The sequence below is a fragment of the Acomys russatus genome, chromosome 12, assembly GCF_903995435.1.
Source record: "Acomys russatus chromosome 12, mAcoRus1.1, whole genome shotgun sequence".
Lineage (NCBI taxonomy): Eukaryota > Metazoa > Chordata > Mammalia > Rodentia > Muridae > Acomys > Acomys russatus.
In genome coordinates, this window is record NC_067148.1 from 12,732,099 (window position 1) to 12,746,437 (window position 14,339).

General features: G+C 42.3%; 1 protein-coding gene across 1 annotated transcript; it reads left to right on the forward strand.

Moving 5' to 3' along the window:
• The first annotated feature begins 814 nt into the window (after positions 1-814).
• On the forward strand, positions 815-12,242 carry Ndufb3 (NADH:ubiquinone oxidoreductase subunit B3). Its single transcript, XM_051153852.1, has 3 exons — positions 815-878; positions 7,235-7,382; positions 11,976-12,242. Exons 2-3 carry the CDS (start codon positions 7,237-7,239, stop codon positions 12,130-12,132), a joined length of 303 nt encoding a protein of 100 aa, XP_051009809.1. The 5' UTR covers positions 815-878; positions 7,235-7,236; the 3' UTR covers positions 12,133-12,242.
• Positions 12,243-14,339: the final 2,097 nt, after the last annotated feature.

Here is a 14,339-nt window from a genome sequence, read left to right on the forward strand (position 1 = left end):
CATCGCTCCCTATCCCAGGAAACGGCCCTAGGTTCTCTCGCTCAGGTGTCTGCAATGCCGCGTCCTTCTCTTGCCGGAGGCTTCCTGCAAGAAATTCCTTCACCCCTAGTCTCGCTCCCGCCTCCTTGCCGCCCCAGCCCGCGCAACCTACACCCTCACGCCCTTGCTAGGGCCCCCAAGTCGCCCCACAACACTCAGCCCCCAAGCCGCCTCAGCAGTCGCCTTCTCCTCACGACCCTCCGGAGCTCGCTACCAGGTCTGCAGGGCTCCGGGTCCGCCACCAGCCCTGCCGCCGCCTCCCCAGCTCACCTCCGTCAGCTCCCGGCTACCGCGTCCGCAGCTAGAGAAGAAAACCCTCTTCACCCGGCTCCGTGCGTCGCCCCCCCAAAGACAGCACCGCCGCCTACCTGTCACCCCGCCGCAGCCTCAGGCTTCCTACCGCCACCGCCTCCCGCAGCAGCCTGCCAACTGCAGCACAACAACCAGCCCTCTCATTGAATGGGCCCACGCGCTTAATAACAGCCGCTCTCATTGGCTGCGCCGTGGCTTTGACCCGCCCCCCCCACCCCGCCCCCACCCTCGGTGAGCCACCGAAAAAGATTCCGTCCGGGAACAAGGAAAACACGGCTTCCCGACTCTTCTCCTCAGCGCCTCTTATCTCAGTCGGACTCTGGCCGAAAAATGTGGGATACAGTATCAACTTCCACTCTCCTTCGTGTCATCTCTACCTTGTCTGGGAGCCTTGCGCCAGGACCGGAACGCTTAACGTCTCCTCCACTTTCCTGCCGTAAGAAACTTGAGGAGACAACCTCCGTTTCCGGTTGGCTCCGGCTAGAAGGTTGAATATTGGGTGTCCTGAGAGGTCAGATTGCCGTCAGGTAATTTAGGAGTTGGTGGGAGACCGCTGCATTAAGAATAATCTAAACTTTACTCAGGGAAACGCGTAAGTGGAGAGTGCTGATAGGGACCAGCTCAGACCCGGAGGAGATCCAGGACCTAGCCAGGGGAGCGCTGCCGCCGAGTGTAGAAGGCCTGAGCAGAGGCGGATGGAGGATGCTGTGAGGATTATTGTGGTTGTAAATCCCAGAGATTTTTTTTTTAAACACCCTGCCGCTTCCACATGCAATGTCCTCTTCGCTTCCTAGTTTTTGCTTTTTTGTTTTGTTTTGTCTGCGGGGGGGGGGGGCGGGTTGTATTTGGATTGAGTAAAGAACAGCCCCGGTCCGAAAATACTTCCAACGGTTGCCTCACAGGCTTGTATTGTTTTACAAGCTTGTGTTGTTTTAAGTACACTTCCCCCAGTATTATAAGTGTTTATGATCCAATGCTTAAGTGAAAAATGCAAGTTATAAAATAATGTCTATTGCATATTCCTTAGGATTAAGGATTGGATAAAAAAAAAAAGTAATAGCATTTCATTTCTCTTTATTTTCTCGAATTTTTATGGTCATCTTGGGTTCTTTGGGTTTTTTCTTGGGAGTTGGGGGAGCATTCAAAACAGAGTTTCTCCGCGTAACGGGGCCTTGGCTATCCTGGACTCACTTTATAGACCAGGCTGGCCTCAAACTCAACAGAGATCACCTGCCTCTGCCTCCCGAGTGCTGGGATGAAAGCGTGCGCCACCACGACTGGCTATAGTCATCTCAGTTTTTAAATGATAGAAATTTGAGATACATACTTGAAACCCCCTGGTAAACTGTCAGATGACTTGTAGTGGAAGCCACATTGTTCTTATTCCTTAAGGAAAGTGAATCAACACTTCTCCCGGCTAGAACAAGCCATCTTTAGTGGAGGTTGATCACCAAACCTCTAAATTCACTTCTGACATAAGCAGATAGCGTTTAAATTTTCCATAATTATATGTTCATTTTTTATTGAATTTATGTCTTTATTGTTCTTAAATTAGCAGTTGAGCACCTTTAATTCCCTGTATTGTCCTCCGTACAGCCTAACTCACCTTTTCCATGGTATGAGAAGGGAACCAGTTCCTTTAAGTTGTCCTCTGACCTCAACATGGACACACACACATAAATAAGGTATTAAATAAAGATTCTTTTAAAAATAGGAGCCTAGGCCGGGTGATGGGGCAGCGCACGCCTTTAATCCCAGCAGAGGGAGGCAGAGGCAGGTGGATTGCTGTGAGTTTGAGAGTGAGTCCAGGACAGCCAGGGCTACAGAGAAATCCTGTCTTGAAAAAACAAAACAACAACAACAATAAAAAGGAAGCCAGCATGATGCTCAGACCGTACTTGTAGCACTTGGGGGGATTAAGAGCTCAAAGTCATCTCTAACTACATCTCGAGTTGGAGGGAAGACCGAGTTGTGTGAGACTACCTCAAGTAAATAAAACAACATTCTTGTAAGATAGGGGTGGCTCATACCCCAGTGATAAAGTTATATGTACCTCATAAAAAACTGATGAAACATGCCTTTTCATACACATGCAAACATTTCTCTCAAGTAATGGTGTCCAGTAGAAATGAAGGAAGCCACATATGTAACCTTAAATTTTCTAGTTGAGACTGAAAGTCAAAACAAAACAAAACAAAAAAAAAACCCTAACCCAATATATTAAACATATTCTTACTTAAAAATACACTGTGAAGCCTGGTGTTGTGCACACCTTTAATCCTAGCATTTGGGAGGCAGAGGCAGGCAGATCTCCAAGTTCAACACCAGCCTAGTCTACAGAGGAAATTCCAGGACATATATGTATAGTATATATTCTAGGATACATTATATATATTTATATATATATATACACATATACATATATATACATATATGTGCACACACATACTATGTGTACATATATTGCTTTCATAAATATAAATACTTGATCTGTATTTGTATGTTGTAAGGTTGAAAAAATATACTTGAAAAAAGTATATTCATACACCCAAATAATTCCAAAGATGCTTTAGTATTTTCTTATAATTGATTTAAGAGTTTACTTTGAGCTAGGTCTGGTGGTGCACACCTTTAATCCCAGCACTCAGGAGGTAGAGGCAGGCAGATCTCTGAGTTTCCAGAGGCCAGCCTGGTCTACAAAGTTGAGTCTAGGACAGCCAGGGCTACACAGAAAAACCTTTTCTGGGGTTGGGGGTTGGGGGATTTACCTGCTACTCTTCCAGAATACCTGATTGGGTTCCTAGAACCCACTCCAGTTTGGCTCCCAATCACCACCTATTACTTCAGCTCCAGAGGATCCAATATCATCTTCTGGCCTCCAAAGACAGCTCTAACCCCACCCCCCACTCTCACCCCCTGTTTCTCTCTCCCTTCCTCCTCCTCCTCCTCCTCCTCCTCCTCCTCCTCTTCCTCCTCCTCCTCTTCTTCTTCTTCTTTCTCTCTCTCTCTCTCTCTCTCTCTCTCACACACACACACACACATAAAAATAATTTTTAAAAGAATTTACTTTGAAATTTAAGTTAATTAAAATTTCCAGTTTCTTAGCTTCATGGTCACATTCCAAATGTTAATGGCTAGCAAATGAGACAGCACAAATTTCTTTTTTTGTGGGGGGGGCAGAGGGAGAGTCGAGACAGAATTTTTCTGTCTCGCAGCAAATGTTCCGTTTTCTAGGTCAGTTGCTCAGTCGTAGTCTCACCACTTGGATGTGAAAATGGAAGCGGCACAGTGTCTTCTCTGCGTGTCTCAATCTTGCAAGCTAGATTTTGGTCCTTGTTATGTAAAAAAAACAGAAGTGCAGACTGACAGTGATTTTTTTGCATTTCATAGCTATTAGTGGTTCATAAAAAAGATAATTTTAAACATTGAACATTTGAGAGTTTATTGTTTGGCATACAGCTGTTTTGAGATGGGAATCACATGATGGTGCCTTAAACTGGTCTGAAGTGGTCCTCGAGCCTCAGTCTCCCAGGCAGCTGTTACTGCACAGCTAAGACAGAACTGCAATTGTCTATTCAACTTTATCTTTTAGAAATTCCTGTAGAAGAATCCTTTTAAAAATATTGTAATTAGGTAGATTAAAAAAACTATTGAATAAATAAATTTGTGTAAGAGAAATGGTTATATAGTTTCATGTTTTCTTTCAGAGACTTTATTCCAAATTAGTGTTTTGAGACAGTAATATTGTAGTTTCAAAGAAGCCTTATATATGGTAATAGTTAAATATTTAATTTTAAAAACAAATTTTATCACAAATTGGCCCACTGGGCATCATTACTCTTGATGGTCATCCGGCAAGGATCAAAAGTTCAAGGTCAATCTGTATGCATAAAATTGAAGGTCAGCTTGACCACATAAGACAGTTGGTGAGAAGACCCGTTGCTTTATAGATACCGAATTAAGATTAATATTCTAGAGTTAACATTTGTTTAAATAAGGGTTTGTTTTGTAAACTCTATAAAGCATTTTTTAAAGTTTACTTTTAACATGCTGTGACTATGTGAAAACATCATCTAAGTGCATGCTAGTAGCCTTTATTTGTTTGAGTCCCAAATGTAATTCTCAAATCTGAAACCATCCATTTTCCCTTCATATCATTGGTTTTCTGTTGTTTTTTGAGACACTAATAGTGTTGCCTAGCCTGGCCTGGAGCTCTTGGAATCCAGTGAGCTTTTGTGCCCCAGCCTCTCCAGTGGTTAGGAAAAGGAGTATGCACATAGGCAGGCAGTGGTGGGACACACCTTTAATCCCAGCACCTGGGAGGCAGAGGAAAACGGACCTCTGTGAGTTCAAGGCCAGTTTGGTCTACCAGTTTCAGGACAGCCAGGGCTACACAGAGAAACCCTGTCTTGAAGAAAAAATAAACAAAACAAGAAGTATGTATTTGCATGCTTGATTTTATTTCATGTTACCAATTTTACCAAATAATACTAAAGTGATGGACTAAATGTTTCATTAAAAACTAAGTGTTAGCCGGGCACGATGGTGTGCACCTTTAATCCCAGCGCTCGGGAGGCAGAGGCAGAGGCAGGCAGATTGCTGTGAGTTCGTCAGCCTGGTCTACAAAGCAAGTCCAGGACAGCCAAGGCTAACAGAGAAACCCTGTCTTGGAAAACAAACAAATAAACAAACTCTAAGTGTTGGAAGTTTTAACTTGTATTTAATTTTTCAAATATGGAGATCTGCAACATAATATTCTGTGATTTCTTAACATTTTATAAGTATTGGTTAATTCATTAGTTACTGTGTTTGGTTTTTTTCTCATATCCTAGTATTACTGTTTAATGAAATAAGCATTTCACATAATAATGTCTTTAGCATACACTAATAAGGTGTAATTTCTTCTGTTTCGTAAATCCCATTTTGAAAAATCCTGTTGGACTTGTTCATATGACCAAGTGGAGATACAATGGTAGATTTGGGGGGGGGGGGGTTGGTTTTATTTCTGAAGAGCAATGATTACAGAATTCCTGCTGCTGCCCTTATATGAATGATAACATAGCACTATTCATACCCTTGAATTTTAAACAAAGGTAATTTATTGATTGGGAGGTGTCTTAAGTTGGAATTGGTCAGTTCTTTTTTTTTTTTTTTTTTTTTTTTTAGTGTTTCGAGACAAGGTTTCTGTGTGTAGCCTTGTTTGTTTGCCTGTCCTGGACTTGCTGTGTAGACCAGGCTGGCATCGAACTCAGCCTCCCTGAGTGCTGGGATTACAGGCTTGCACCACCACACTCAGCTGTGTTGGTAAGTTCTTGAACTGGTGAACTCCAGCCAGCAGGACGTTCAGCACAGTGCCTGTTCTTGTTGGGGCCCCTGAGGCAGCAGTGCTGGTACAGATGACCCTCCTGTACAGTCACTCTGATGCTAAGGAGCAGTGGCCTTAAGTTCCGGGTGAGCAAACTGCTGTCTCTAAAAAGAATTCCATTGTTTAATTAAAAAAAAAAAAAAAAACCTATCATTAAGAACTATTTTAGTTACTTATTTACTATATTTTAGATTTTTAAAAAAGATTTCTTGATTATTATGTATACAGTGCTCTGCCTACACACACACCTGCAGGCCAGAAGAGGGCATCAGATCAGATCACATTGTAGATGGTTGTGAGCCACCATGTGGTTGCTGGGAATTGAACTCAGGACCTCTGGAGGAGCAGTCAGTGTTCTTAACCTCTGAGCCATCTCTCCTGCCCTTGTATTTTAGATTTTATGAATAAAATATTACTGGAAACACACTCCACTTCATCCTCAGTTATACCTCTTTTGTCCACAAGATCCAAAATATTTATTATCCTGTTCTTTGCAGAAAATGTTCGTGTGAACTTGTATATTTAAAAGAATTATTCTGTATTTTTAAAGAACTAGCTAGAGAAAGACAACAAATCGGTATTTACATTTTTGTTCTGTATGTCCTTGCGGTAAGACTAAAGAGAAGAAACGTTCTCTAGGCACGTTGGGAGGAGACTGAACCTAAAGAGCAAGGTTGAAGAACTGATTTTACCATTGACTGTCTTTGCCTTTACAAGTATTGCTTGGACGCTCAGTGTCATCACCTGTTGTTTTGTTTTGGTGGGGGATTGTTAGTTTTGGTTTTTGTTGTCTTTTTTTTTTTTTTTTTTGGAGGGGTGTTGCGTTTTTGTTTTGGGGGTGTTTCTTTGTTTTTTGGAGGTTTTTTTGTTTGTTTTGGTTTTGGTTTTGTGAGAGAGGGTTTTCCTACATAGCCCTGGTTGTCTTAAAATTCACTATGTAAACCAGGCTGGCTCAAAGAACTCAAAGATCTGTTTGCCTCTGCCTCCCAAGTGCTAAGATTGAACTTGTGAGCCACCATGTCTTGGGGGGGGAAAGTCTGTATTTTAATTGAAATTCAATATTTTAGAAGCTGTACAGTTGTTACCTATATGTCCCATGTGTCTGGCACAGAAAGCTCAGTTAAATGTCACTACTACAGTAAAGGAACTAAGGAGTAAGTGGGCTCACGAGAGCTAAGTTACCCATTATTTTCTTTTTCATGTTCTGTATATGTGTATTTCCTAATTGTGAACATACACTCATAGAATTGTATGCTTTTTTAGGTTGATTTCGTTTGTTTGGTTTTTGAGACAGGACCTCACCATGTAGCCATGGTTGGCCTGGAACTTGCTATGTAGACGAGGCTGGTCTCAAACATACAAAAATCTGTCTCTTTCTCCTGAGTAGATTATTATAAAGACTTTTTATGTAGAATTTCAAGCATTTATCTCTTTTCAAACCATTTCATTTGAGACATAAGCACCGACTTTGGCTCTTGGGTATCTACAGTCTCTCTGTCTTTTACTCCTTCTCTGTAGACATGGCCCCAGGACATGGGCACGAACATGGACATGGTCATGGTAAACTGGAACTGCCAGATTACAGACAGTGGAAAATCGAAGGGACACCATTAGAAACGGTGCAGAAGAGGCTTGTCACACGAGGACTGAGGGATCCATGGGCTCGGTAAGATGAGTCTAGAAATGTCCTTGTTTGAAATTGCTTTTATTTCTTTGTGTAATGGGACAGGAGGTCAGACTTGCATTTCCCCCAGTGCAAGTGTGCAGAAGAGAACTCAAGAGAGTCCTGTCCTGCCGTGTGGGTCCTGCCGTCAAGCTGGGCAGCCAGTGCCTTCACCCGCTGAGTGTTGTTACTGAGCCAAATCTAGTAGTCCATTGGTTTAGAGAGTCAGTATCTATGCTCCACTTCGTCTCATGAAAATGGCTTCTTCCATTAATATTTAAGATTAGCTTTATTTGTGTGCAATACAATTCACCCATTTTAAAGTTAGCTCATTATAATTGTGTTAGATTTTACCAATGGACAACTATAAAAGCACTACTAAAATCATGATGCAGAGTATTTCTGTGTTCCCAGACTATTGGTTTGTTCCTGTTTGCAGCTGCTGCCAAGGACTCTGCCTCTTGGCAACTAGTACTCTGCTCTGTCCTTATAGTGTTTTCCTTACTAAAGCTGTCTCCTTGAGTTCTGTGGGGTATGTCCTCTGTCCTAGCTTTTCACTTGACGTTGTTTCGCCCAGGAGGTGGTGGCTGAGTTAACTCGTTGATTGGGTTTTGTTTTCTAAGTGTCAAGGGATGAACCTCATTCTAGAAAGCGTATCTTCCACAGCCCGGCTTAGTGCTTTTACACCTTTTACACACCTTGGCTGCTTTTCATATCCATGGTATGAATACCACATTTTGTTTAGCACAGTAGCCATTCAAATCACTTTCAGCTTCTGAGTGTTTTGTTTGTTTGTTTTTGCTTTTGGTTTTTATTATGAATAAAGTTGCTGTAACCATTCACAAGTCTGTATTGACATATTTTCATTTTTCTTAGGTAAATACTTCAGAATGGGATTTCTGGCTGGGCCTGGTGATAGACACCTGTAATCCCAGCACGCGGGAGGCAGACAGGTGGCTCTCTGTGAGTTTGAGGCCAGCCTGGTCTACCGAGTGAGTTCCAGGGCGGCCAAGGCTACACAGAGAAAGAAACCCTGTCTCAAAAAACAAAACAAAACAAAACCCCAAAAAGTGGGCTTTGTGGATTAGATGACAGCCTGTGGGTCTTTCTCTAAGACCTGCCGACTGTCTTCTAAAGTGGCAGTGTTAGTTCCCGTTCCTCCTCGCAACTGCGTGCCGGGCTCACCAGGACTGCAGCCGCTCCAGCACCAGACATGCTTGTGCACACCTGTTGAAAGGTGGAAGCAGGAGGATTAGAACTACAAGGCCATCCTCGGCTCTGTATCACATCGGAGGCCAGCCTGGGCTACCTAAGCAGCAGGACTTTGCTGTGCCTTGCTCCCAGTTTCCACGAACCCTGAGGACTGTGTTAAAGCCGTTCTGGGCGCCTGGATATCTGGGATTTTGTTTTGTTTTGGTGCAGCATGTCTTTGTCCTCAGGTCTTTTGAACTCTTGCTACGAGCTGTAACAGTTCTTTATATATTTTGAAAATAAGCCCTTCATTATATATAAATTTTGTAAAATGTTCTTTCCCAAAATATATGATTGTATATAATCTGTCTTTTTGTTTTCTTAATGTTTTAAATTTCAATTAATTTTCAATTAAGTATTTTTTGTTTTGTCACTATTACTTTTGTATCTCATCTAGGATTTTATTCTATAGTTTCTAGAAGCTTTTTTCCCCCCTGACAGGGTTTCTCTGTGTAATAGCCCTGGCTTCCCTGGACTCACTTTGTAGACCAGGCTGGCCTCAAACCCACAGTGATTGGCCAGCCTCTGCCCCTGAGTGCTGGATTAAAGGTGTGCGCCCCATGTCCGGCCCCGATTTCCTTCCTTTTAATTCTTTTTGAGACAGTTATGTGTATAGCCCATGCCAGGCTCAGGCTCCTGATCTTCCTGTCCTAGCCTCCTGAGTACTGGTTTGCAGACATAGGTTATCACATTCAGCTTATGGGCTTCTTAAATTGAGGTACGTTTATTCATTTTGAGTTAATTTTTTTTATTTATAAAAAAATGACTTAGTTTTGTGTGAGTGGGTGTTTTGCCTGCATGTATATTGTGTACTCCATGTGTGCCTGATGCCTGCAGAGATCAGAAGAGGGGGCTGGAGCCCGTGAGACTGGAGTTACACACAGTTGTGAGCCTCCAGGCAGACGCTGGGAGCCCAGCCTGGGTCCTCTGGAAGAGTAGCCAGTGTTCTTAACCCGCTGAGCCATGTCTAGCATCTTGTGTTGGGTTCTGTTTCAGTTGAAGAAAGAAGGGAGGCAAGTGTTATCGGAGGATATCCAGTTGGTTTGGAGCCATTTATTAAAAGATTATTCCCAGTTGAATTACTTTGATAAATATGTCAGAAATCAATAGACCGTGTCTGTGTGGTCTATTTCTGGACTCTGCTTTGTTTCTCTATTCAATATGTCTACATTTAAGTCCAATACCACAGTCTTTAATAAGGTAGTATAAGATCTCCAGTGAGCTTTCATTGGTTTAGCTATTCTGAGTCTTTTTTTATTTGTTTATAAACTTTAGTATGTCCTATCAATTTCTGAAAATAGCCAACTTGGATTTTAATTGGAATCTTATTCACTATTTCATAAAAATGTATAATGTGAATCTATTCATGTTTCTATTGAACTCACATTGGTCTGGAGGTAATTTGTGTCTTTTTTTTTTTTTTTTTTCTTTCTTTGAGACAGGGTTTCTCTGTGTAGCCTTGGCTGTCTTGGACTCACTTTGGAGACCAGGCTGGCCTTGAACTCATAGCAATCCGCCTGCCTCTGCCTCCCAAGTGCTGGGATTAAAGGCGTGTGCCACCACGCCTGGCAATTTGTGTCTTTTTAATAATGAATCTTTTAGAACACAAATGTTTGATGACTTTTTGAAATTTTTAGCAATATTTTCTTGCTTTTTATGTAGCTTTTGAACATTTTGCTGAATTTATTCATAGGTTTGATACTATTGTAAGTGGTATTTTAAGTCTCAGTTTCCAGCTGTGTTGTTGACAATTAAACAAAACAACAACAACAAAAGAATGTTTAACGGGTCAGTGTGGTGATGCACGCCTTTAATCCCAGCACTTGTAAAGCAGAGGCAGGGGATCTCTGAGTTCAGGGCCAACCTGGTCTAAAGGTCAGGTTCCAGAGATCAGTAAGTTCTAGAATTCCACAACCCAAGCTAACGTCCTGGTATCTAAGCTAGTTTGATTTGTTACTATATTTTCTAGTGAGACTTGTTTTTGGTTGGTTTTGGTTTTTCTGTGTAGCCTTGGCTGTCCTAGACTCACTTTGTAGACCAGGCTGGCCTGGAACTCACAGCGATCGCCTGCCTCTGCCTCCCGAATGCTGGGATTAAAGGCGTGCGCCACCACACCTGGCTCCTGTTTTGTTGTTTTTAAACAAAATCCCAAACTTCAATTTTTATTAATAAAGACTCAGGATCTAGATGCTGGGGTGAAAGCCTGCTAACTCAGAGAAGCAGAGAAAGCACCCAGCTGACCTTCCTACTCAGCTCCCTTCCCAAAGGAAAAGAGCCCCTTCCCCACACTGTCTTTAAAACCCTTCAAACTGAATATCCCTCCCTTCTACTTCTTGTGCATCTCTCTAACCGTCCTCCGGACTTCCTCTCTATTTTTTTTTTTTTTTCCTATTTTCACTCGCAGTCAATTGGGACCTAGGGTTGACTTTATTTAATTTTGTTCACAGAAAGCTCTTGGATTAAAGGTGTGTATTAGGGCAGATGCATACCACCACCTGGGGGTTCACGGTGTGATTAAATATCCTGCAATACTGTCCCGTATAAGGCAATTTTTTTTCCTCTCACTAATTTAGATTATTTATACAAAAGGACCTTTCTTCCTATGGAGGTCAGCTTTCTGTTTCCATCTCTATTCAGCATACTCAGAAGAATAGATCAAAGCAGGAAATCAGTCTTCTGAAGTGCAGGCTATGTGGAAGGAAAGGCTGGGAGCCTCTTGAAGAGTAGCAGTAATGGCAGGTGTACATCCTTCTGTGCCAAAGCATATTGTACACTAGCATTTTAATATTTATGGCAATAGTGTAAGGTAGATAGTGGTCAACTTTGAAGAGGAGGACAACTTCATATTTCATATGTGAAACTTGGCCATTTATTCCTATATCCTATGCCAAAGAAATAGTCCTACTATGACCTACAGTGTTAAATAATGTTGCTCTAGACCAGGTGTGGTGGTTCGTGCCTGTAGCCTTGCAATTCAGGAGGTCGAAGCAGGAGTACTGCCACAAATTGGAGGCCAGTTTGACCTATAGAATAAGACCCTGTTTCAAAAAAACAAAGCAAACATCGTCCCTAGCATAGTGGCTCACGCCTCTAATCCCAGCACATGGGACACAGAGGCAAGGAGTCACTGTGTTCTACACTGAGGTGCAGGGCTGCCAGAGCTATATAACGAGACTGTTTCAAACAAAAGCAAAACAGCAAAACCCAAAAAGCCACCACCCCAACAAAATAGTAATACTAATGTAGTCTTTAAGTATTAAAGAAAAAAGAAAACCAAATGTACCTGGCTCGGTGAGTTAATGTGAATTGTGTGTGGTTATAATGTTCTTTCTCTTTTTCTTTTAGCAATGAGGCTTGGCGGTACATGGGCGGCTTTGCACACAACATCACCTTCATGAACGTATTATTCAAAGGATTCAAGTGGGGGTTCGCTGCGTTTGTGGTAGCTGTAGGGGCTGAATATTTCCTGACTTCCCAGAATGGTGATAAGAAGCATCACTGAAGAGAGCACCTGGAGCCATCTTGTGACGTTGCTTTCATAAAAATAAGATTTCCTCCTTGGCTGTATGTTTGTCCTTGAAAAAATATGGTTCAATAAAGTAAGGAAAACTATGTTTTGTTTTATAGCTCTTAAATAAAATTTTAAAAAAAATTTAATGTGTGTACTAATAACCCCAGCACTTGGAAAGCTGAGGAGGAGGCTCATGAGTTCAAGGCCAGCTTATGCTACATAGTGGGGCTGTCTCAAATACACATATTTGATTCTCTTTGGAATGGTTGGCATTGAAGGCACCAGCAGTGGTGTATTCTGCATATAGCAGGCAGCCACCAAATTTAACTTCAAAAATGGGTGTGTTCTAATAGGGTTGTTTTGGTTTTGGTTTTTGGTTTTAATGACCTAGTGAATCCAGTTAGTGGTGGCTATATGTGATGGGTGTGGCACTGGTCACTGGAGCTTCAACAGCTTACCAGAAACCACACCCCCAAAGAAGCATGACTCTCTCTTCCCAAGTAGCCATCAGGTGTCAGTTCTTCCTGGACTACAGTTAGGCTTCACGGGCCCTCCAGCATTTATAACGCACTGTTGACCGGCTGAATCTCATGCAGGTATCCACCATGCAGTAGTCACGTCATGCCCAGAAGACAGCATTATGTAGCGTTCTTTTCTATCCTTCTCCTACATTCTGTCCCTTCTTTGATGATATTCCCTGAGCTCTGTGTGTGTGTGTGATCTGTCTGTCTGTATATGAGGAGTTTTTTTTTTTTTTTTTTTAATATAAATGTCCTGTTTAGGGGCTGAGCACTCAACAGTTATTTAATCTCATCGTTTTGACCAATTAATTGTCTTTATATTGATTGCTGATACTGCAAAAAAAAAAAACCCAAAAAACAAAAAAAAAAAACTCTGACTAAGATTTCTGTAATGTTTAGGCGGGACTGGCTGGCTAGCAAAGGCCCAGGATCTGGTCTGTCCCTGGCCTACTTTAAACATCCTGTTAAGAGCAAAAGATCGAAAGTACTTAAAGAAATACATGTATTGATTTAATATATATTAAATGATCAATATAACCTGCTATCATGGGTTGATTTTGATAATTGTGTCTCTGATAAAAAGGCAATTATAACAATCTAAGTTTGCATTGTATTATCTGAATCTAAATGAGTAGAGTGTGTGTGTGTGTGTGTGTGGTTTTTTTTTTTTTTTTTTTTTTTGAGACAGGGTTTCTCTGTATAGCCCTGGCCGTCCCTGGACTCACTTTGTAGACCAGGCTGGCCTTGAACTCACAGCGATCCACAGCGATGCCTCTGCCTCCCGAGTGCTGGGATTAAAGGCGTGCACCCCCCCCACCCCACCCCTCCCGGTGAGTGGATCATTTTACATGATGAATATGTCACAATTTGAGGTTAAGCAATGAACTGTTGTTGTTTTACTGAATGAAATAAAGTCTAAGTTGATGTATTTAAAAATGATATTAAAAGCAAGAAAAAAACAGTGCTGAGGATACAGGATAAGGAACAAAACACTGGGGCTCCTAGAAATCAGATGACTAACTTGTTAATTATAATGAGTGTATGTAGTTTGAAGTTAATTGATTTGACTGAGACAAGGACTCACTGTCTGGTCCAGGCTAGCCTCAGACTCACAGAGATAGACCTGCTTCTGCCTCCCCTGTGGACAAGGATTCACTGTGTAGTCCAGGCTAGCCTCAGACTCACAGAGATCGACCTGCTTCTTCCTCCCCTGTGCTGGAGTTAGTCCATTGTTCAAAACATGCCAATTAAAAGACACATTTTGCACCAGGGTGATGATTCCATGGGTAACGTGCTTGCTGCACAGGCCTGAGAACCTGAGTTTGGATTTCCAGCAGCCAAGACAAACAGGCGTGACAGTGCAAGACTACCTCAGTGCAGGGGTAGATGGAGAAGGATGGATCCCGGCACACTGCTGGCCCGCCAGTCACACCCACACAGTAAGGCCCAGGTTCAGTGAAAGACACCCAACATCTGACTTCCACCTGTACGTGTATCAGCACACACACACACACACACACACACACACACACACACACACACACACACGACAAGTTGCTCTGGGACCAGGCTGTGTGCCTGTAGGTCTAGCTACTTGACAGGCTAAAGCAGGAAGATAGCAAGTTGGAAGGCAGCCTTGCTTGTGTAGGGAGACCCTGTCTACACAAAGAACAAGAC